Source organism: Phocoena phocoena, chromosome 2 (genome assembly GCF_963924675.1).
Source record: "Phocoena phocoena chromosome 2, mPhoPho1.1, whole genome shotgun sequence".
Taxonomy (NCBI): domain Eukaryota; kingdom Metazoa; phylum Chordata; class Mammalia; order Artiodactyla; family Phocoenidae; genus Phocoena; species Phocoena phocoena.
In genome coordinates this window covers 672,520-694,573 of record NC_089220.1, presented here as the reverse complement: position 1 = coordinate 694,573, position 22,054 = coordinate 672,520, and the positions used below count along the sequence as shown (strand labels likewise).

Genomic DNA, 22,054 nt, shown 5'->3' with positions numbered 1-22,054 from the left:
TGTACAGAAAGCTTCTTTACAGGAAAAAGGGGGCCTCGGTCATGATGGGGGCTGCGGGACTGGGAAGCTGGACGGCCCATAAGACGCGGGGCGTCCACATGGCCGGGGGCACATCCGGTTTTACCCAGTTGGTCCTCAGTTGGAAGTGAGGACAAAAATAGTGGAAGCCATGGGTTACTGATCAAGTCCCGGCCGTGGGGGGTGTCACAGGGCGGTTGTAGGGCTTCCTGGGCTGTCGCTAGAGATGGAGGTCTGACTTCCTGCAGGTCTGGCGCGGAGGGAGCAGGCTGCTTCCTGCGCTGGTTCCTGGGATGGTGGCTGCAGCCGTGGCTCAGAGTTCCGTGTTTATATATGGTCTGGTCGTGGTCCATTTATGTATTCAGTCTTTATCCTGAGAAGCAGTTGGAACGTTTCTAGGAGGATGTCCTTGGCCCAGGGCCTGACGGCCCTGGATGATGTTGGGCACCCTGGTGGGCATCACGGAGGGAGAGAAGCCGCCCCACCTAAGCCTCTGGGTCACTAGCTGAGCTTGCTCTCCCAGCTGGATGCCCTGTGCTCACTGGGCCGCGGCCAGCCGAGCCCTGCGCACCTTCGCTGCCCCACGCGGCGCCTGGGGCAGAGCTCGGTGCCAGGGCACGTGGCATAGGACCCTTCGTGGATGGGTGGCGGGCAGGGCTGGTCCCCTGCCTTGCTTCGGCTCCCGCAGACCCAGGGCTCCCGTGTGGGGGGTCTTTCAGGACAGCAAGCCTGTGGGCCCGGGAATTGGGTGTGTACTGGGAGGATGGGGCAGCACCGGGAAGGGTGGTTCTGGTGACATGGGCTGCCTCTGCATCCAGGGACCCCTGGGACTCTTGGCTGGCGAGGACACTTGGAGGCCAGAGTGCTGGCCTGGGAGAGTTCGCGCTCTGTCCACTCAGCCTGTGCCAAGCAGCCAGGGACTCGGGCCAGTGGAGGCGGGGCGGGAAGGGAGGGTCGGTTCTGGGTCCTCCTTAAGCGGCAGCACCCGCGGCGGGTGGCAGTGTGTGCGGAGGTCCGTCTGCCGTGCTCTCCGTGGTGCTGGTGGGAGCGGCCCCCTCCCCTCCACTGAGAGGCTGCCTGGGAGGGATCAGGGCCACGGCTGGTGCCGGGCAGTTCAGTGGTCAGCAGTGATGAGAAGCCAGGAGAGTGTGAAGGGCAGCCAGTGGCAAGGCCCAGAATCGATGGGCCGAGGCAGCCGGAAGGTCCTGAGAATCTGGGTGAGCGCCTGGGGGTCTGAGGCAGCCGGGCCTGGGAGGGTGCAGTCACGGGGCGGGCCCCGGCTTCTCCAGCCGGCCTGGCCCAGCACAGGACCCAGGCCGTGGGGGCCCCTGGGAGAGGGCTGAGGGGCACCCCACAGGCCCCTCGCCTCCCACCCCTCAGGATGCTGCCAGCAGCCCGACGCTGGTGCAGATGAGGGAACAGGCTCGGCCAGGGGCTGCTGGGAGCAGCAGAGCTGGGGGCACTTGGGGGTCAGCCCCCTCTCCCCCCGGCCAGGCTGCTTCCTGGAAGGACCCCATGAGTCCCGCAGGGCAGGTGGGCAGGGGGAGGATGAAGGGTGGGGGGAGGGTGCTGGACTCCTGTTGCGGATCCCCTGCAGACAGAGGAGGGGCGAGGATGCCCAAGACCCTCACCCAGGCGGAGGGGGAGCAGGACCTCCGAGAGAGACAGCAGCGAGCACTGGGGCCGCGAGCCCCGCCGGGGACAGGCCCCTGGGCTCCTGGCCCCGTTCAGCCTGTCTCCTGTGACCTCAGGTGGCCCCGCGGGTCTCCCTTCTAAGTTACCAGGGCCAGCAGCCCTTAGGGTGGCACTGCACTGGACATCCAACATCTCGAGGCCTCAGGCCGCCCTCCGGGCTCCGACCTCAGCTCCGCCACCTCCATCTCTGGGGCCATGGGCACGTGATCTGGCTTCCCTGGGTGCTGCCTCCGTGTCCCCTCCTGTGAAGTGGGGGCGTACTGTGCCCGCTGCCGGGTGGTGGGAGGCCAAGGGTCGGGGTGGGCAGTGCTGGCACCAGGCCCTGGGCATGAGGCACGGTGGTGTTTCCGTGCCCTGCCCCGAGGCCTCCCTCCACGCTGCCCTTCTCACACGCTAAATATAAGACCCAAGCCATACATGGTCGCAGAAGAGCCTGGACTGCCCCGATCTCTGGGGGCCGGTCCCAGGGTCTGTGGTCGGGGACAGCATCACAGCCCAGGGCCCCAGGGAGGGGCCTCAGTGGGTGTGGTGATGACACAGAAGCACAGCCCACCTGCCCCGCTGTTCCGTTTTCGGAAGGGCACGTCTGGGGGTCATTCTGGGCTGGGCCACCCCTCGGCCTCCGGGGGATGTTCTCTGGGCTGCGATCATACCTCCTGTAGCTGCGTCCGGGTCAGTCTCCGAGAGCCACAGGCCTGGGGGACGCCGGTCTTCCACTGCACGCAGACGGACAGAGCGAGGCCCACAGAAACTGGGGCCTGGCAGGGCTGCTCCCCACAGGGCCCTGGCCTTGCCCCGAATTGGGTGGGCGGTGGACATGACCCTCGAGTCAGCCCCCCTCCCCAGGCACATTCCCGATGCTGTGGGCGGGCTAGAAATGACCAGGGTCTGGAACTGTCCCCGCCCACCCTATTGTCCCCATCTGATTCTGCCCACTGGGCAGGGGAAGCACCCTGGGGGCCAGATGAGGGAGCCCCGGAGACCCCATTTTTGCTGCCTGATCACCGCTGGGTCAGTGGTATTCCTGCCAGTGTAGCCTTCTGGGGTCCTGGTGCCTTCAGTGAGGACAGCGGTGCTGCCTCCTTGGTTGCCGTGATGATGGAGACCGGGATGGGTATAAGCAGAGCCTGGCACAGGGGAAGCCCGTGGGCAGTGGCAGCCCTGGTGGGATGAGGGTTTGCCAGTAGTGTGTCCCCCGGGCGGGCCTGGGCATCAGCAAGGAACGCAGCGGGTCCCCAGTTGGCAGGTGGAGGCCTGGAGCAGGGGACGTTGCCTCCACTGACCAGCCAGGGGCCGAGCTGGGCTGTGGCTCTCCTCCGGGCCCGGGGCCGGGCTCCGGGCTGACACCCCTCTCCTCTGGCCCCGCAGTTCAGCAAGATGTCGGTGAAGGAGGGCGCGCAGCGCAAGTGGGCAGCGCTGAAGGAGAAGCTGGGGCCTCAGGACGCGGACCCCACGGAGGCCAACCTGGAGAGCGCTGAGCCCGAGCTGTGCATCCGGCTGCTGCAGGTGCCCTCCGTGGTCAACTACTCGGGGCTGCGCAAGCGGCTGGAGAGCAGCGACGGGGGCTGGATGGTGCAGTTCCTGGAGCAGAGCGGCCTGGACCTCCTGCTCGAGGCCCTGGCGCGCCTGTCGGGCCGCGGCGTGGCCCGCATCGCCGACGCCCTGCTGCAGCTCACCTGCATCAGCTGCGTGCGTGCCGTCATGAACTCCCAGGAGGGCATCCAGTACATCCTCAGCAACCAGGCCTACGTGCGCCAGCTCTCCCAGGGTGAGGCTCCGGGCTGGGAAAGGCGGTGGGAGGGCCGGGGCCCAGGAAGAAGGAGCTCGGCCCGGCAGCCAGGGAGGACTTCCTGGAGGAGGAACCAGTTTCCCATCGTCCCAAGTCTGAAGCCTCCAGGTCACCTTGGAGCCGTGATCCTCTACCAGCTGCGCCTAGTTACCCCCTCTGTTCTGTGCCTTTGCCCTGCTTTTCCACCTAGCCCTGTGCTAGTTTGGGCCCTGCCCCCTCCCCGGTCTCTGGCCTCCGGGCCCCTGTCCACACCGTGGCAGCTGGAGTCACCTGGGTCAGAAACACACGTCCACCTGAGGGGCCCGCTTCCACTCTGCCGGGCTCCGAGCTCCTCGGCCTCAGCCCTTCAGGTCTGCGGCCCCTGCCAATGGCCTCGTCCTCCACCGCCACCCCCCTCCCCGCCCCCATCCCTGCTCTGGCCACCTGGGGCTTCTCCTTCCCCAGCTGCCGGTGCCCCCCGTCTCCACCCCCCGCTCAGTCTGCTGTGCCCTCGTGTGCCTGCCAAGTCCTGCCTGCCCTTCAAGTTCTGGCTCACTGTCACCTCTTTTAGGAAGTCTCCCCGGACTGCAGCCAACTTAGTCCTCAGCCCTTGGGAGAGACCGCGAGCGGCCCTTGGTGGACAGTGGTCACTGCGTGCTCTTGCCTACCAGGCTGTGCTGCTCCCACGATGCTCGGGGCTCCGGGGCTGCAGGGCCTGTGTGGGCGAGCGAACCAGAGACCACCCGGCCCAGGCCCGGCTGTTGCTATCTATAGAGTCCTTTGTGCCTTAGTCTCAGCAGGGCCGGCCGAGAGACACCCCCAAAACTCTCCCAGCTCCGGGAATGCAGTGGGAGGCAGGGGTACATGGGGACAAGCAGGCATCGCAGGCTGTGTCTGCTGTAAACACAGTTGGTCTAAGTTTGGAGAAAACACGGGCTCAGCCCTGGGAGGGCTGCCAATGTTGGCTTGGGCCCGGAGCCCACAGGGGCCCCCTTAGACCTGAGGGCCAGCGGGAGTCGACCCCGGGTGACTGGGGCCGTGCCTGCCTCCACACCCCTCCCCGTGGTCCCGGGGACGGTCAGCGCGTCTGGAGAGGCCAGCGCCTGATGTGGGCGGTGGGCTGATACAGAGCACCCCTGGCCTCTGCCAGCCGGGCACTTGGCAGCTAAAGTGTGGGAGCCCAGGATGGGCGGTGGGCACAGGTGGGGGAAGGGCGGGAGGAGGAGAAGCCCGGGCTGGGGGTCGGTGGGCCCCTCTGAGAGGCCCCCTGCCCTTGGCAGCTCTGGACACATCCAACGTGATGGTCAAGAAGCAGGTGCTGGAGCTGCTAGCGGCCCTGTGCGTCTACTCGCCCGAGGGCCACGCCCTGACCCTGGACGCCCTGGACCATTACAAGGTGAGCGGTGGGTGGCTGGCGCCTGGGTGGGGCTTGGGGGCACACTGACCCCTGTCCACCCTGCAGACGGTGTGCAGCCAGCAGTACCGCTTCAGCGTCATCATGAACGAGCTCTCGGACAGTGACAACGTGCCCTATGTGGCCACCCTGCTCAGCGTGGTCAACGCCATCATCCTGGGCCCCGAGGACGTCCGCGCCCGCGCCCAGCTGCGCAGCGAGTTCATCGGTAACCCCGCCCGGACCTCCGCCACTGGGGCCCTGGCCGCCCAGCCCGCGCTGCCCCCTTCTGGGGAGACGCCCCGTGCCCTCCACTCCAGGGCCCCAGAGGCAGGCTCTCCGTGGGCCCAGGAGTCCTCCTGCCCCCACCTGCTCCCTTCGGTGGACCGAGGGCCTCAGGACCCCTGGACATTAGCCCTGGAAGGCTCTCTGTGCAAGGCTGCCGGGCAGTGGAGGGAGGCGGGTCCTCTGGCGTTCAGTTCCAGCCCTGCTGGCTGTGCCAGGGACCGTTTACTGGGACCACTGTGCGTCCAGTGTGGTCTCCCCCGAGAGCCCCATATCCCCAGTGTCCCGAGGGAATGGGCGGGGTGCTTTGGGTGGTAGGAGTGAGCCCAGGGAAAGGGGTGGAGATGCAGGTGTCAAAGGTGCGGGTGGCCCAGGGGTGGGCTGCCCGAGCCGCAGCCTCTGGGACTCACCGCACCCGTCCGTTCCCAGGCCTGCAGCTACTGGACGTTCTGACGCGGCTGCGGTGAGTCCCCACTCCGCTCCCCAGAGCCAGGCCCCCCTTCCCCCTGGGTCCCAAGCAGCGCCTCCAGATGGGCAGGGAGGGGGCTTCCTGGAGCGGCCCCAGCAGGCCCACCGTTCCTGGGGCCAGGCCCCAGGGAGAACCCAGCTAGCCATTCCTAGCGCTGCTGGACAGGCCACTGAGCAGAATTTCCCACCCAGGGGCTTGGGAGCTGCCCCGAGAAACTAAGTTACCAGGTACGGCACAGGACGCCCAGTTAAACTGGATCGTACGTAGACAGCAGATCGCTCTGTTAGTATAAGTACGTCCCACGTGTCGCACGATATACTTGTGCTAAATATCGTTCAGTGTTTACCTAAAATTCAAATTTAAATGGACATCTAGAAACCCGTGTAGCTGAGAACCCCATCCCAGGCCTTATCAGAACCACTGTCCAGGGTGGGTCCTCCACCGCCAGGGAAGTGGGCAGGGCGCGACCCCAGCAGTAGGAGCCCCAGCTGGTGCGACTGGTGCTACGCCGGCCTCCACCAGAAGTCTGCTGGGCGCTGAGGGGGCGGTTCGTTGCCCAGGCTGAGGACGGGCCTGTGCTGGGCTCGGTGAACACACAGCACCCCGCTCAGGCCAGAGCCCCACGCCTGCTCGCAGAGGCCGGGGGGACCCTTCGGGGGCAGCCTTGGTGCCGCCCTCCAGCACCCAGAGGAGGGCCTGCCCCCCCTTCCGTGCCCCCCGCGGCACGGCCCCTCCGTCCGTCCCTGCGAGTGTGAGAACTCGCGCTTCCTGTCCCGAGGGGCGCGGAGCTGACCGGAGAGGCCGGCTGCCCCTGGCTACGGCGGCCACCTGCAGGCCACGGGCCCTGCTCAGGGGTGTGTGCGCACCTGTCGGGGGCAGGGAGGCTGGGGGAGCAGCCCGCTGAGCCCGCCCGCCCCCCTCCCACCCTCCCGCCGCAGAGACCTGGAGGACGAGGACCTGCTCATCCAGCTGGAGGCCTTCAGGGAGGCCAAGGCCGAGGATGAAGAGGAGCTGCTGCGGGTCTTCGGGGGCGTCGACGTCAGCAGCCACCAGGAGGTCTTCTCCTCCCTCTTCCACAAGGTGGGCCGGGCAGACAGCCCCTCCCGGGACTGTCTGGGGGAGGGGCCGGTGGGCCCAGGGCTGGAAGGGGCCTCCCGTCCTGCCCTGGTCATACCCTGCCCTGCTGGGGCCGGCGGGAGCCACATCCAGAGCTGAGAGGCCTGGGGGGCTGGAGAGAGGCAGAGGCTGGAGCCCGCTGCGCGGGGCCGGGTCTGGGCTGTCTCTGGCCAGAGCCAGGGCCACAGGACCCAGGAGGACAGGCTGGCTGCGCTGTCCTGGGCCCAGCCCACCGGCCACCGTGAGGGGTACCGAGGGGACTTCGGGACCAGCGAGTCGGGGCGCTGGGTTCTGGTCCAGCTCAGCCCCTCCCTTCACCGAACCCAGCAGCTCTCAGCCAGGGCCCAGCGTCCCCGGGGGCATCCAGAAACATCTGGAGACATCTGGGGTTGCCATAACTGAGCACGGGTGCGACTGGCTCCGAGTGGGTGGAGGCCAGGGATGCTGCCGCACGTCCCACAGTGCGCGGACCACCTGCACGCTCACCTGACCCCAGGTGTCCCCGGACCGCCCCGCACGCTCACCTGACCCCAGGTGTCCCCGGACCGCCCCGCATGCTCACCTGGCCCCAGGTGTCCCCGGACCGCCCCGCACGCTCACCTGGCCCCAGGTGTCACCGGCGTGCCCGTCAGGGAACCCTGACTCAGGCGCATCGCCAGGGCCCCCGTGGGGCACAGAGGGGTGACAGGGTGGACGCTCCTGGGGAGGCGATGGCTGTGACCCGTACTCCTTGCCCACCCCGCCCAGGTGAGCTGCTCCCCGGTGTCCGCCCACCTGTTGTCTGTGCTGCAGGGCCTCCTGCATCTGGAGCCCACCCTCCGCTCCAGCCAGCTGCTCTGGGAGGCCCTGGAGAGCCTGGTGAACCGGGCCGTGCTCCTGGCCAGTGACAGTGAGTGGGTGGGATGGAGTGCGGGCAGGGGCCCTGTGCCCTTAGCCCCTGCCCGTGTCCCCCTCCCTGACCCCAGCCTGGTGGGCACACTGGGTTCTTAGCCTGTGGGGGGAGGGGGCCAGCCTCGGTCCTTGACCCGCCCCTGCCCGAGGGAGGGGGCTGCACCTTTCCGGATGCACCCTACCCTGACCTGGATGTTCCCACCCCAGCCCAGGAGTGCACCCTGGAGGAGATGGTCGAGCGGCTCCTGTCCATCAAGGGGCGGCCCCGCCCTCACTCCCTGGACAAGGCCCACAAGGGTGTCCAGGTCAACCTCGGCCAGAGTCGAAGGGGCAGCTCCCCCCAAAACACCGGTGCCCCGACGGTGGGTGTCGGGGGCCAGCAGCCAGCAGCAGCCCTCGCCGGCCTGCACGTTGCCAGCGTCCAGGGCGAGAGTGGCAGGATGGCGCCGCAGCCCACAGCCCCGGAGCAGCTGGAGCCCACCCCGCCCCCAGCTGCACCCCCCCTCCCTGGCACCGCAACCTGTCCCCCGCCCCCGCCCCCCCCACCCCCACCTCCTCCACCCCTGCCCCTGCCGAGCCTGGGGGCCGCGTTTCCCTCACCCCCACCTCCCCCACTGCCTGGCCCTAGTGGGACCATACCCCCCCCACCTCCACCCCCAGGCCTGGGGTGCCCGCCCCCGCCCCCGCCCCTGCCGGGCACCTCCGGGCCCCCTGCAGCGGGCGGCATGGAGGAGATCACCGTGGCCCACAGCCTGGGCTCCGCCTGGGTCCCCAGCCACCGGCGGGTGCAGCCCCCCACCCTGCGCATGAAGAAGCTGAATTGGCAGAAGCTGCCGTCCAGCGTGGCCCGAGGTGAGTCCACGCCCCCAGGTGGCTCCCCTCTGAGGGCAGGGGCTCGGCCGCCATGGGGCGCACCCGGGGCAGGGACAGGTCAGGGGTCCCAGCGTGGCCCGAGGTGAGTCCACGCCCCCAGGCGGCTCCCCTCTGAGGGCAGGGGCTCGGCCGCCATGGGGCACAGCCGGGGCAGGGGCAAGTCAGGGGTCACCTCTGAGGCCCCTCTCCTCGCACAGCTGCAGGCCAGTGTGTGTCTCTGATGCCGCCCAGGGGCTGAGGGTGCTGATGGCTCAGAGGAGGTCAAGGCCGAGGCTGGCTAGAGGCCCGGTCACCTGCCAGCCTGGACGCAGCCCCCCCCCCCTCCGCCAGTGCAGCCACACCCACATATGTGGCATGGCAGCAGCTGGAGGGCTTCCTTTGCCAGGCATTTATTAAGTGCCCGCTGTCTGCTTGCCCTGGGCTGGGCCCCAGGCAGGGCATCCCTGCCAGCCCTCCAAGGCCCAGGCCACCTGCACGCCAGACTCCCGGGGTAGGTGTGAGCCTGACTGGCGGCCCCTTGCCCGCAGAGCGCAGCTCTATGTGGGCGTCACTGAGCAGCCCGGACGCTGAGGTGGTGGAGCCTGACTTCTCCAGCATCGAGCGGCTCTTCTCCTTCCCCGTGGCCAAGCCCAAGGAACAAGCAGTGGCCCCAGCCAGGAAGGAGCCCAAGGAGGTAGGGACGGGGCCAGGGCTTAGACAGGGCTCCGTGGCTGCCCTCCAGGTACTGATGGTCACGATGTTTTCCAGATCACTTTTCTGGACTCCAAGAAGAGCCTGAACCTCAACATCTTCCTGAAGCAGTTTAGATGGTGAGCTGCGAGGATCTGAGAGCAGCTGGTGTCGCAGGGCCGGCCCCTCCCTCCAAGCCCCAGTCAGACTCCCAGGCCCTGCCTGACCCGGCCCCGCATCTTGGGCTCAGCAGTGCCCTCTGCAGGCCACCCTGGGAAGTTCACATCCCATCCCTGGGGCTAGAGACAGCGCGGGTAATAGCCACAGAGGACCCCAGCTGGGGGCTCTGGAGACCACTAGACCAGACTCCCTGGGGAAAATGAGACCCAGAGAGTGGTGGGGACCCTTTAAGCCACAGACAGGCGGTGGCCAAGCCAGGCCGAGGACGTGGCCCAGCCTCCCAGCCCTTGAGTCCTTCCCTGCAGCAGGTGTTCTGCCCGGGAGCTCACTGGGTACCGCTGAGCCATCCCACCTGTGTCCTGAGCAGCCCCCTGGAAGGAGGAGGAAGAGGGTGCTCTGGCAGATGCGGAGTGTTCTATTCAGCTGCCAGCGTCATTACTGTGTGACCCCGGGCAGGTGGCTTGCCTTCTCTGTGCCCCACAGCCCTGGCCCCTGCGACCTCCTAGGTGTGGGAGGCAACCTGGGCATGACCAGCAGAGGTGTCATGGGCCAAGGGCCATCCCAGGCTGGCAGGGTCCCGAGGAGGCCAAGTGGGGTGCCTCGTGTGACCACCCCCGTCCTCTCACCCCTCCAGCTCCAACGAGGAGGTCACCGCTATGATCCGGGCTGGGGACACCACCAAGTTTGACGTGGAGGTTCTCAAGCAGCTCCGCAAGCTCCTTCCCGAGAAGCACGAGGTGAGTGGACCCAAGCGGTGTGTGTCGGGGGGGCCCAAGGGGCCTGCAGCGCCACCCAGAGCTGTGCCCGGTGAGCGGGCACCTCAGCGAGCCGCCGCAGGTCTGGGTGAGCACGCGTGGGCCTCCTGTTGCAGGTTGAACACCTGCGCTCCTTCACAGAGGATTGGGCCAGGCTGGCCAGTGCCGACCAGTTCTACCTACTCCTGCTGGATATCCCCTGGTGAGCTCGGCAGCCCCAGACCCGAGGGCCTGCCCGTGGGTGGGAGCTGGGCCCAGACCCAGAGGACAGAGCAGGGCTGTGTAGACGCGTCCCCAGGGTTCCACGAAGAGCAGTCCAGATATCACTGGTGCTGCCCCCAGCCGCGGGGCCCTCCAAGGGGACCCTGTGGGCCGGGGCCTCCCTCCCGGCCGGCAACGGCATTGGGGGTGGGCAGTGGGCAGGGCTGTGTGGCCTCCAGCAGGCAGGCCCAGGCCCTGCTGTGTGACCCCCGGGAAGGCCCCTGTTCTAGGAGCGAGGAGTGCCCCACGAGGGAGCGCCTGCCCTCATCTTCGGCAGCCAGGGGTTTGTCCAGGGCACCCTTCCCGGGCCCACGCCAGGCCTGCTGCATCCCACTTGGGGCCCGGCCCGGGAAGCTGCATGCTGAACAGGGCCAGGCCGTGGGACCACCCCCCGCCAGCTCTGCCGAGAGGACCCTGCGGGCCCAGGGCAGGTGGCTGGAGGCCCTTAGGCCCTGAGCTCCCGCTCTGCCGCCCCAGCTACCAGCTCCGGGTCGACTGCATGCTGCTGTGTGAGGGTTCGGCCGCTGTGCTGGACATGGTGCGGCCCAAGGCCCAGCTGCTGCTTGCCGCCTGCGAGGGTGAGTGGGGCACCTGGCTGGGGGCGGGCAGGTCCTGGGGGCGCCCCTCGGGCTGCGGAGGCGCCTGGGGTGCCAACCTTCCCCTCCCTGTGGACCACCGCCCCGTCTTGAAGCCTGAGCCGTGCATGCACTCACGCGTGCCCACGCCGACACACGTACACGCACACACACGCGCACCGCTTTCCCTGAGCGAGGAGTCCCCAGCCACCGGGCAGGGACACGGACGGGCCTGATCACCGACGCGTGGCTCGGTTCCGCTGGGGCCGCACGCCGGGTGGGGGTGTCCCCTGTCGTCTTGGCCACAGACTGAGAGCCAGGGTGGCTGCAGGTGGCAGAGGTTCCCCTCTGTCCTCGCCCCCAGAACGGGCAGTGGTCACCTACCCCCGGGGGCGTGAGGCTCGGTGAGCGCCCATGTCGCTCCTGCTTCCGGAGCCTCCAGGCTTGCTTTCAGTCAGGGTTCCGCTGCCCTGCCCACTCCCTCGTGCCCTGGAGCCTGGCGGGGAGGCGGGGGTGGGGTGGGGTGCGGGGAGGCAGTGAAGGGACGCCATCCTGCAGGCCTGCTCGCCAGCCACCGGCTGCCCGTCTTCTGCCTGCTGATCCTGAAAATCGGGAACTTCCTCAACTACGTGAGTGGGCAGCACGCAGCCCGCCCTCGCTCCCCGATCCCCGCCTGGCCCCGGGCCCAGGCCGAGAGGCTCACTTCCTGCCCTCGCAGGGCAGCCACACCGGGGACGCGGACGGCTTCAAAATGAGCACGCTGCTGAAGCTCACGGAGACCAAGGCCCAGCAGAGCCGCGTCACGCTGCTGCACCACGTGCTGGAGGTGCCCGCGGGCCTGGGGGCCTTCAGGGTGGCGCCCGCGCCCCGCTCTGCCCGCAGCCCCTCTAGGCTCCCATCTGAGCCCCTCGTCTCCCCTTCACACCACTGCACCCCCCGCAGTCCTCACCCACTCCACTGGCCTCCGTCCCTCCCCAGACCCCAAGGAGAGCAAAACCGGCAGAATCCGGCCAGGCCCGAGGGAAGGCCTTGGAGGCCCAGGGTGCCGAGGGCTTCCGAGGGCCGCGAACCACAGCTGCTGACGGTGGGGGGTTGCAGGGTGGCCTCAGCGGGTCTCACCGGACACGTCGTGTTGCAGGAGGTGGAGGAGAGCCACCCAGACCTCCTGCAGCTGCCCCAGGACCTGGAGCCGCCCTCCCGAGCGGCAGGGTAGGTACCTCCTGCCCTGCCCGCCACCGCCCGCTCCCCGGCCAGTGGGGCGGCTGGACTAGGCTGGGTCGCACGCTGCGGCACCACCCCGGCCCCCAGGCCCTGCTGCCTGATAGACACTCTCACCCTGGGCGAGACCTCGCGTCCACCGTGGCCTGTGCCCGTGTGACCTAGAGGAAGAAACCGAGGCCTAGGATGTTGGGGAGCGTCCTGGCTACGGTCACGCCAGGGGCTGGTCTAACACGCCCTCTTCACAAGGTTAACCTTCAAGACGAGGCCATGCCACCCCACTGTACAAGGAGGGAAACTGAGGCCTGGGGAAGCAGGGCCGGGTCCATGGGGTCACATAGCCCAGGTGCAGCTCTGGGAGGGCAGTCCAGGCCATCCACCTGCAGGGTCCACACTCCCAGCACAGGCCCTGCCCGGCACCACGCCACCGTGGAGGGTCAGGCGAAGAGGACAGGCTGATCCGTGGGGGTTACTGTCCTAACGCCACAGACGCAGCACCTTCTAGGGTGGGCACTTCATCCCAACACCACTTAGCCCGTCTGAAAGCTCTGATGTGTTTCTGGCAGCCAGTGGGTGCGCAATCTGGGGTCCCACTGTCCCTGAGGGTGTGCAATCTGGGGTCCCGCTGTCCCTGAGGGTGTGCAATCTGGGGTCCCACTGTCCCTGAGGGTGTGCAATCTGGGGTCCCGCTGTCCCTGAGGGTGAGCAGTCTGGGGTCCCCGCTGTCCCTGAGGGTGAGCAGTCTGGGGTCCCCGCTGTCCCTGAGGGTGAGCAGTCTGGGGTCCCCGCTGTCCCTGAGGGTGAGCAGTCCGGGGGTCCCCGCTGTCCCTGAGGGTGAGCAGTCCGGGGGTCCCCGCTGTCCCTGAGGGTGAGCAGTCCGGGGGTCCCCGCTGTCCCTGAGGGTGAGCAGTCCGGGGTCCCCCGCTGTCCCAGCAAGCCTGGACACCAGCCGTCACCTGACCTTACCGGCCCTCTGGCACCTTCAGGATAAACCTTGAGATCATCCACTCGGAGTGCAGCAGTAACCTGAAGAAGCTTCTGGAGATGGAACGGAAGGTGTCTTCTTCCATCCCGGAGGTTCAGGAGCAGTACTCCCAACGTCTCCAGGCAGGTGCTGGGCGGGTGGGGCCCTGGGCGGGGGACAGGTGAGCGTGGGGAGGAGAGAGCCAGAGTGAGAGACCCCCACTCCGGGAGGGCGGCCCCCTGTTCCTGGTCCCTGATCCTGCGGCCACAGCACTCAGACCCTCGGTCCTGCTCAGAGACCACAACGCCTGCAGGGCCTGTGCCGGTGGCCATCCTCCTGCGGCCATGGGCCCCACCGCGCCCTCCCTGGGGCTCCAGCCTGGGCATCTCCCTATGACAGCAGGTGGTGTCCTGCGTGGGCCCCCTCAGGGCCATGACCCTGCCCCTGTGCCCCCAGGCCGGCATCACGGCCTCCCAGGAGGTGGAGGAGGTGTTCCAGGCCATCAGGCAGAAGCAGCTGGAGCTGGCCGCCTACCTGTGTGAGGATGCCCAGCAGCTGTCCCTGGAGGACACGCTCAGCACCATGAAGGCCTTCCGGGACCTCTTCATCCGCGCCCTGAAGGTGGGCCCCCGCCGTTGCCGGGTAGGGCGGGCGGAATGGGGGTGATGGGGGGCCGGGCTCACGGGCCGCATCTGTCCCGCAGGAGAACAGGGACCGGAAGGAGCGGGCGGCCAGGGCTGAGAGGAGGAAGCAGCTGGCGGAGGAAGACGAGGCCCGCGGGCTGCGGGGCGAGGGCGGGAAGCCTGGTGAGGCTGCGCGAAGGGCAGCGGGACGGGCCACAGTGGGGGGGGTGGGGGGGGTGGGGGGGGTGAATGGGGTGGGGGTGGGGTGGGGGCGTGGGTGGGGTGGGGTGGGGGGGTGGGGGGTGGGGGGGTGGGGCAGGCCTGGGCCATGGCCACTCCTCCTTCCTTGGAAGTCAGCACTACATCCCCTCCTCTGGGGCGATTCCCCGGGTGGGCTCCAGGGACCCTCTGAGCCGCGTCTCTGGGCTTCTCAGTCAGGCAGGGAGGCGGGAAGCAGGAGGAGGTGTGTGTCATCGACGCCTTGCTGGCTGACATCAGGAAGGGCTTCCAGCTGCGCAAGACGGCCCGTGGCCGAGGAGACACGGCCGCAGACCCCCCGAGGAACAAGGCACCTGGTGAGACCCTCCCCCGCCTCCCTGTCACCACTTGCTTCCCGCCACCCCCGCGCTATGCCATCCTTGCAGCCTGGCGCCTCCCTTCCTCCAAGAAGCCCTCCTTGATTTCACAGGAGAGCCCACTCCTCTTCCTTGCTGCTCTAAGGGCTAGCTCACCCCCACAATGCTTCCACATGTCTCTGCTGCAAGAGGGCTCCCCGGCTGGTGTGACGGCCGCCCGTCCAGCCCCCAGGCCGGCAGAGGAGTCGGGCCATTGGGCCCTCTGACAGATGCCCTGGGGCTCAGAGGGGCTCTGTGGTGGTGGAGGAGGCAGGCATGAGGCCCTGGGGTGGGACTTTCCACTCCTGAGAAGGCTGCCTTGGGCTCCTTGGGGACTCTGGGGGCAGGGGTGACGATGTGCCATCATCTCGGGGCCCAGCGTCCCCTGCTCTCCCCCACTGTGGACAGACCGTGGACATCAAGGCCCGGGCCTGCCCTGTGGGAACCCACACTCGGCCACCAGGAAAAGCTTCCCGGGGAGGGGGCTTTGCAGGGTGGGTGGTATTCGACTTGGGCAAGCTCTAGGGATTGGGATCACTGAGGGGCCCCTGCCCTCCACTGATGGGTACTCCATCCACAGCGACCACCAGGGATCCTGTGGGAGGCACCAGCCTCCCCACGTCGGAGCCTGGTCTCGACGCTGCAGCGGCCAAGGAGCCCCGCGGCTGGGGTCTCGCGGATGCCGCCCCCAGCAGCCCCCAGCCCGCTGGAGACTCATCAGAGAAGGGTGGTCCTGGGTCCCTGGAGAGGCGTTCTTCCTGGTACATGGATGCCAGTGATGTCCTGGCCACCGACGACCCTCTGGGCCCCCGGCCCTCATTGGTGCTGGGAGGCACTCAGGCCCTGAAGCCGCTCAACTTCTCCAGTGACAAGCCCTCCGAAGCAACGGGTTTGAGCCAAGACACCGAGGAACCCACGGCCCCTCCGGGCGCCTGCCAGGCCGAGGCTGACACCACAGGCGAGGGCACAGGGGATGCAGCTGCCCGCAGCCGCGGTGCTGGCCTCCCTGCCGCAGGCCGTGGCGGGGACGGAGACGAAGATGATGAGCACACAGCCCCGGACTCCGCTCTGGACACCTCCCTGGACAGGTCCTTCTCCGAGGATGCCGTGACTGACTCATCAGGGTCTGGCGCCCTCCCCAGGGCCCAGGGCCGGACGTCAAAGGGCACAGGCAAGCGAAGGAAGAAGCGCCCCTCCAGGAGCCAGGAAGGTAACTTGGGGCTCCCCCCTCCCTCCTTGTACCCCGAGCAGGAGTACCAGGCAGGCGAGTCGGCAGGGCTCCGGGCATTGGCGTGTGATTGGAGCTCATTCGTCACACGCCAGGGCCCTGGAGCTCCCCTTGCGGCCGGCCGCTGCCCCCCCTCCCCCCCCGAGTGTGGGCGATTCCCGGGGCATCTCCGTGTCCTGCCAGAGAGGAGGTGGCAGCGCCTCTGCTCCGGGAAGGGGCAGCCTTGGGGGGCGCCGCCCAGCCAGCACACTAACCCACTGACGCCTGCCTTACGTGGGCCACCTCCAGCAGGGCGCGGCGAGGGGCCTGGGGTGCGACTGTGTTCCGGCTCAGCGTCCACGCTCTGAGCTCAGGGTCGCTCGTGAGGGGCGAGCTGTTGAGCACGTTTCTTTTATTTGGAAGCAGAGGTTGCCCTTGACCCTGACGATAATAAAACAAAAAGACTCTGTGTGATCCAGTAAGGTACGTACCAGCCTGGCACTCATTACTAACGGTGGCAGCCGAGGCAGGGCCCGCGCCCGGCCCTCCTGGACACTAACCCAGCTCCCCCAGCTCTCCAGCCAGCGTCCCCCGGGCTGCGCTGCCCGGCTTCCCCTCCCTCTCGGAGAAGGGCAGGAGCTGTGCTTCGCCTAGTTGGGGGAGGTGCGGCCTCAGAGCCTCCGCCGGGCCGGCGGGGTGGACAGGGCCAGCCAGGATGCCCTCGGGGAGCAGGGCTCCAGGGCCCGGAGGGTGGGCACGGCGTGGCCCTCGGCCCGGCCACCAGGCTGAGGTCGCCCTGCCGGAGCCTCGTGCTAACACCCGGCCCCCAGGCTTCGCTTCCCCCGAGTCTATCCACAGGGCACCCGGCCCTCCTCTGGCCCTGGCTCCAGCCACACGTGTCCCCAGGGAGACCGTTGAGGGACAGGGAAGACCCTGGAGGCCGCTGCCAGGGACAGGCAGGCCACCGGCCCCTGTGGGGATGCACAGGCGTCCTCTCCCTGGAGGCAGTGGGTGGGTCTGTGGGCACCTCCTGGGACTCCCGCGATGGGGTGGGACACTCAGGGTCTTTGCCGAGGCTCACAGCTGCAACCGGAGTGACGGGCCTGGGTCCCCATGGCGTCCCGGCCCGTGCTGTGGACCGTGATCTGGTGCAGGGCCCCGGAGCCCCACCTGGGTGGGAGCTCTGTGGGGGGGGCGCCCTCTGTTCCTCACACACCTGCTGCCCGATGTGCCTGGGGCTTGGGCACATCGAGGTGAGGTGGGGCTGGTGCCGGAGCCCAGGGCAGGGATGTGGTCCAGTGCAGCTGCGACCTAGTTCAGCCTCACTGCGGGGCTCAGCCTTCACCCTGCGCTGTGGGGTGTTGCCCCCCGGGGGGTTCTGAGCTGGGCTGTCTGCTTTCACGAGGGCACCCGCCTGTCTCTCGGGGCCAGGATTTGTCCTTGCAGCCCCAGCTGCTGACCCTACGTGTGGGGGACATTGGAGTATGCAGTCCGTTCGTTCGGGGACAGCAACCATGTGTGGCCACTGTCTGGTGAAAGACCGCTGTGCCCGGTGCAGGGTCTGCGCTCCCCCAGTCCCCCACCCCCACCCCCGGCCAGGCCTGGGGCTCCCAGTCTGCAGGCTCGTGGGCCCTGTCATCCCAGTGTTAGGACGGGAGGAAGAACCCCTACCCTCCTTGTCTCCCCAACTTCTTATTTGGAGAAAAACTTCAACTCGACAGGAAATTTGTGAGGGGGTCCTAATGAACAGCACCTACCCTTTACCCTGAAATTACAAAAATGTGGAAAACATAGGAGAATTGCTGACATCTGCTGCATTGCTCCCCCCACCCCCCGCAGCTTTACGGACCGACGTGAGGGTTGCTTATAGCCATCAGGATACTTTGTGCCGGGGTTTGTCCCTGGGGCCCCCAGGTCAGGGCCATTCTCCCGCGCACCCGGACACCGAGCTGTTTTTACCCGCAGCCCCGGCCGGGGTGACCCCTGGTCCCAGTCTACCTGTCATAGTCGTTGCTTTGCTTTTCTGGAAACAAAGTCCTGCCCAGGACCACACGTCCAGCCCCTCGTCTTGCATAACACCGCAGACACAAAGTCACTTTGGAGGTGTCCTGTTTGTCCCCCACCTGGGTCCAGGTTGCGTTTAAGGCAGGAATCCTACACCCGTGACGTGAGTCCTCCCCCAGAGCATCGCGGGAGGGGCTCAGGGGCCTGTCTGTCCCGGTGTCGGTGGCATCGACGCCGACCCAGACGTGTTACGGTGGTGGTTGTGGCAGAGCCCGCTGCACAAGTAGTGTTTCACCCCGATTAGTAAGCGGCAGGTGGCTGATGCTCAGAGTGACGGCTCCCAGTTTGCACCAGCATTTCTGTTCTGTCGTGCCATCTTTCAGTCGTGCAAGTGTCGAGCGTGGGTGGTGTGTTCCGTCCTCTGCTGCAGTGCTCTCGTGGCCACGGCAAGAGTGGGAGGAGTGGCGTCAGGGCGCCTCTGCCGGCTCCTCTGGTCCTTTCCTGGGTGCGGCCCCGCCCCCGCTCCCTCTGCCTGCCCCGGCCCGGCCCAGGCCCACCTGACCGTCCCTCCTGGGCCTGCAGCCACAGTGTGGGTGACTCGGATCCTCTGCTCCTGCCCCATGCGTTTTCCTGGCCCATCTCTTTTGAGCTCTGGTCCCCGAGCCCCATGCCGCCGCCTGGCTCCGGGGTGCCGTGGGCGCAGGGCATCTGGGGGCAACAGCCAGGCGAGGGCCCCTGGACTAGAGAGCATGGAGGGCACTGGGTGGGCGCAGGGCCGGCCTGGGGCAGGAGCCACAGGTGTAGGGCCCGGTGCCCTGAGGATGGAGCTGCAGAAAGACACGGCAGGAGGCGTCCACATGAGGGGCCGGTGGGGAAGTGACTGGGGCCTCCAGGGAGAGCTGGTGACAGTGGGGACCCGTGAGTATAGACGGAGTGAGACCTGGGGAGACCCCGCCCGCCTGGTGATGAGACGTGCTTTGTGAAACCCGGTCCGGACAGGTGGACGAGCCATCTTGCAGGCACCTGCCTCCTGTGTGAGCTGTCCGAGTGGACCTGGGGACACGCGGTGCAGCCCCCTGGGCAGGGGGCATCGGGGCAGCAGGAGCCTGGGGACCCGGTGCGGGCCCCCTGCCACCGCCCACAGCAAGGCTGCTCCTGACCGAGTTCTTTGCTCTCCCTCCCCGCAGGCCTCAGACCCCGGCCCAGAACCAAGTGAGAGGACCCACAGCAGGACCGCTGGACGTGCTGCCGAGCGGGGCTCCTCCGGGGCCAGGCTGGGACCGGCCCCCGGGAAACCAAAACCCTGTGCCTTACCCAGCCAGTGCCGCGGTCTCCCGGAGCCCTGGCAGGGGCTTGCGGCTGGGACCCCAACGGGCACTGGGGCCCGGCCCGCCTGGCGCCTTCCTGGCCTCCCTGAATGCCCCCAGCCCCTCGCGGTTTGCTTTCTAAACGCCGATGCCCAGCCCCGACCCCACACCGCATGCACCACGGCGCCCGCCCGCAGCCTGCAGGGGGCAGGGTTAGGTGGCTGCGGGCCCAGCACCACTGAGCTTGTCACCCGGCACCCAGTTGCTTCTGGGGACAGGCCCTCACAGACCCCCTCCCCCTGAAGCTGCGGTTAGCCGGGGCGGGTGGGGGCGCTGGAGCCCCGGCGCCACAGTTCGTCCCCCCAGCCCACTCAGTTGGTCTGAGGCAGTCGTGTTTAACTGAAATGGGATTGTTTATGCGTTTCTACAGTTCTGTGGTGGCCCAGTCGGGGATAGGTAGGTGGGTGAGAGGACCCCAGGGCCTTTGGGTGGAGGCAGGCTGTCTGACAGTGCATGGGAGGGCCAGCGTCCCTCTACTCAGAAGGGGGGGACCCCATGGAGTTGACACGCATCCTAGCATCTCCAGCCCTGAGGTAGGGAGGGGTCTGCCCTTGTGGCCACAGCCAGGACCTGGTCCCCTCATCGACAGCACAACCCGCCCTGCGAGCTGCTGCTCCCACCTCCAGACCCGGCTGGGCTGAGGGGAGGCCGGGATCCAGGCCTAGGGGACCGGACGGATCTAGCCAGAGGGGCTGCCGCCTCTCGTCTCTGACCCCGTGGGCCCCCTGCCCGCACTGCGCTCTCGCCCACCCCCCCCCCATCCTCCCCATCCCCCTCTGTGTGCTGCTGAGACTGGAGGAACTTTGGCCAATAAAGAGCAAAGCTTGCCCAGCACGTGACTATGTTGTATTCAGAAGCCGTGGGTGAGTGTGGTTTGATCACAGTGGCTGTGATGATGCGGGTGGGTGGATGGATGGATGGATGATGGACAGACGGGTAGATGGAGGAAGGGAAGGACAGACTGGGGGGGGGAGTGAGAGGGTGGGTAAATGGGTAGAGGGGGGTATGGCTTCATTAGCACATAGGTGGCTGTGTGCATGGGTGGACAGGTGGATGGATCAGGGGAGGGGGGGACAGCGGGAGGGGTGGACCTGAGGGGCCCTGCCTGCTCCCACAGAGCCCCTAGAATCGGGGCAAGGTCCAGGACAGTGGTGAGATGAGCACAGCTCTACGGGGCCGTAATTTACAGACATAAACCTCACCTGTCGTAAGTGTATGTCATTCCGGCAGATTTACAAGATCCTGCAGTCATCACCGTGATCCACTTTTAGTATATTTCCATCATGCCCCCAAAGTCCCCGCATCCCCGATGTGGCAGCCGCTCCCCGTTCCCCCTCCCCCAACCCCAGCAACCACTAAAGTGCCTTCTGTCGCTACGGATTGGCTCCCCGTGGACATTTCATGGAAGCGGGATCTGTCGCTACGGATTGGCTCCCCGTGGACATTTCATGGAAGCGGGATCAGACAATAACTGGCCTTCTGTGACCGCTTCAGCATGTTTTTGAGATTTAGCCGGGCTGTAGTGTGTCAGGACTCCATTCTTTCGTGTGGCTGAAGAATGTTCTGTTCTGTGGCCAGACCACATTTTGTTCATCCGTTCACCTGTCTGTGGACGCTCCGGTGGTCTCCACGTGAGGCTTTGTGAGCAGCGCTGCCCTGAGCATGTGTGGGCTGCCTGTGTGCTTTCGTTTCTCAGGGTTCGATTCCTGAAACGAGAATGGCTGGGTCATATGACAAGTTTCTGTTCAGCTTCTTAAGAATTTGCCAAACTGTTCTCCGAAGCGGCTGCGCCCGTTTCCACTCCTGCCGGTGCACTGCTTCAAGTTCCAGGGGCACCTGTGTCCTGGGGCACCACGTATGACGTGAGGTGAGGCCCCAGAGAGTGGGAACCCTGGGCAGCCGAGCCTGTGCGCCTCTGCAGGGGGCTGTTCTAATTTGGGCTGGGCCATGTGATTGGCAGGGCCCCAGCTGCTGGGCCTGGACAGGGCTGTTTATAGAAAAGCCCGACTCCCCCCAGGCCTGCTATTTATAGACTCAGGCTTGGGGGAGTTGGTGCCCCGGCCAGCGTCTGGCCCTGCAGAGCCCATCTGAACCCCCATGGTGCCCCCTGGGCCCCCCTGAGCCTCCATCTCACACCTGCTGGCCCAGAGCCCCGGTCTCCCGCAGGAAGGGCTCGGAGCCAGCAGTCCCCGCCTGGGGCCTTCAGCACCACCCAGTGGTGGACAGAGAAGCATCACCACCGCCCCCCTTTGATGTGACTCCAGCAAAGCCCTCTCCAGGGCTCCTGGTGGCCATCCTAAAGCTCAACTCCTGCATCCGGAGACAACAAAGAAATCTCCCAGAACTCTTTTGGTCCCTCCTGCTACAATCCCGCCTCCTCCTTGTTGACACAGCCAGCCTCCCACGCCCTCACTCCCTGAAACACTCCGCCCCCCGGCCACAGCCCCCCCTGGCCAGCCCACGGTTCGCCCCATCCTCAGCCTCCTCAGCCCTCGGTGGCTTCAGAGCCTGGCACCCGGCCCTCCTGACCCTGCTGCAGCCGATTCCCAGGGCTGGTGGCCCACGGAAGGGCGGGGGTGGGGGGGAAGGGGTGCTGCCCACCCGCACTCCATCACTGTCATCCAAGGAGGCCTCACACCCTGCTTGTAAGCCCTGGTGTTCCCACGTGAGAGAAGAGGGACTGGCGCACGGAGGGGCCAAGAGCCCTGCCTAGGGTCGGCGCCAGGGCTCTGGCCAGGAGCCCAGGGGGCTGGAGGGTGCAGGGGTGGGGGGATGGGGGCGGAGGAGCAGGTGCAGCGGTGCTGGGGCGTGAAGCACTGACTCTCCAGGAGTCCGTGACAAGCCCAGGGTCCACTCGCTTGCTCCTGGGGAGTATCTGGTCCCCTGCCTCTGGCTTGGAAGTCCAGGGAGCTCAGTGGCTCTCTGAGCCCTGGGCAGAGGCCAGTGGACAGGCTCCAGGCCCCTCTGCGCTGAGAGTCCCCCCAGGACAGGCACCAGGGGCACTGGCTCCCAGCTCTGGGGCAGGGACCTAATAGGACACTCCTACCCCCAGGGCCCCATCCCTCGCCCCTTCTCCGATCCGTAGGGCCAGTCGTGTCCAAGCCCAAGT

General features: G+C 67.2%; 1 protein-coding gene across 2 annotated transcripts; it reads left to right on the top strand.

Moving 5' to 3' along the window:
- Nucleotides 1-3,090: 3,090 nt before the first annotated feature.
- On the top strand, nucleotides 3,091-18,794 carry INF2 (inverted formin 2). Of its 2 annotated transcripts, none has more exons than XM_065871851.1 (21): nucleotides 3,091-3,481; nucleotides 4,762-4,877; nucleotides 4,944-5,103; nucleotides 5,589-5,622; nucleotides 6,567-6,708; nucleotides 7,492-7,633; nucleotides 7,843-8,487; nucleotides 9,036-9,181; nucleotides 9,256-9,317; nucleotides 9,992-10,094; nucleotides 10,229-10,314; nucleotides 10,851-10,951; nucleotides 11,507-11,577; nucleotides 11,667-11,774; nucleotides 12,087-12,157; nucleotides 13,153-13,273; nucleotides 13,587-13,751; nucleotides 13,834-13,936; nucleotides 14,188-14,328; nucleotides 14,948-15,577; nucleotides 18,766-18,794. In XM_065871851.1, exons 1-21 carry the CDS (start codon nucleotides 3,091-3,093, stop codon nucleotides 18,792-18,794), a joined length of 3,567 nt encoding a protein of 1,188 aa, XP_065727923.1. The 2 variants fall into 2 exon arrangements, with proteins under 2 accessions (XP_065727923.1, XP_065727922.1); XM_065871850.1 differs by lacking the exon at nucleotides 18,766-18,794 and adding an exon at nucleotides 16,001-16,056.
- The last annotated feature ends 3,260 nt before the right edge of the window (nucleotides 18,795-22,054 follow it).

Bases quoted from the DNA above. Each gene is read 5' to 3' on its own strand.
- INF2 (XM_065871850.1), top strand. From the start codon at position 3,091: ATGTCGGTGAAGGAGGGCGCGCAGCGCAAGTGGGCAGCGCTGAAGGAG. The intron at 10,315-10,850 runs GTGAGCTCGGCA...CTGCCGCCCCAG, and splicing joins CTCCTGCTGGATATCCCCTG to CTACCAGCTCCGGGTCGACT. The intron at 15,578-16,000 runs GTAACTTGGGGC...ATTTGGAAGCAG, and splicing joins CCCCTCCAGGAGCCAGGAAG to AGGTTGCCCTTGACCCTGAC.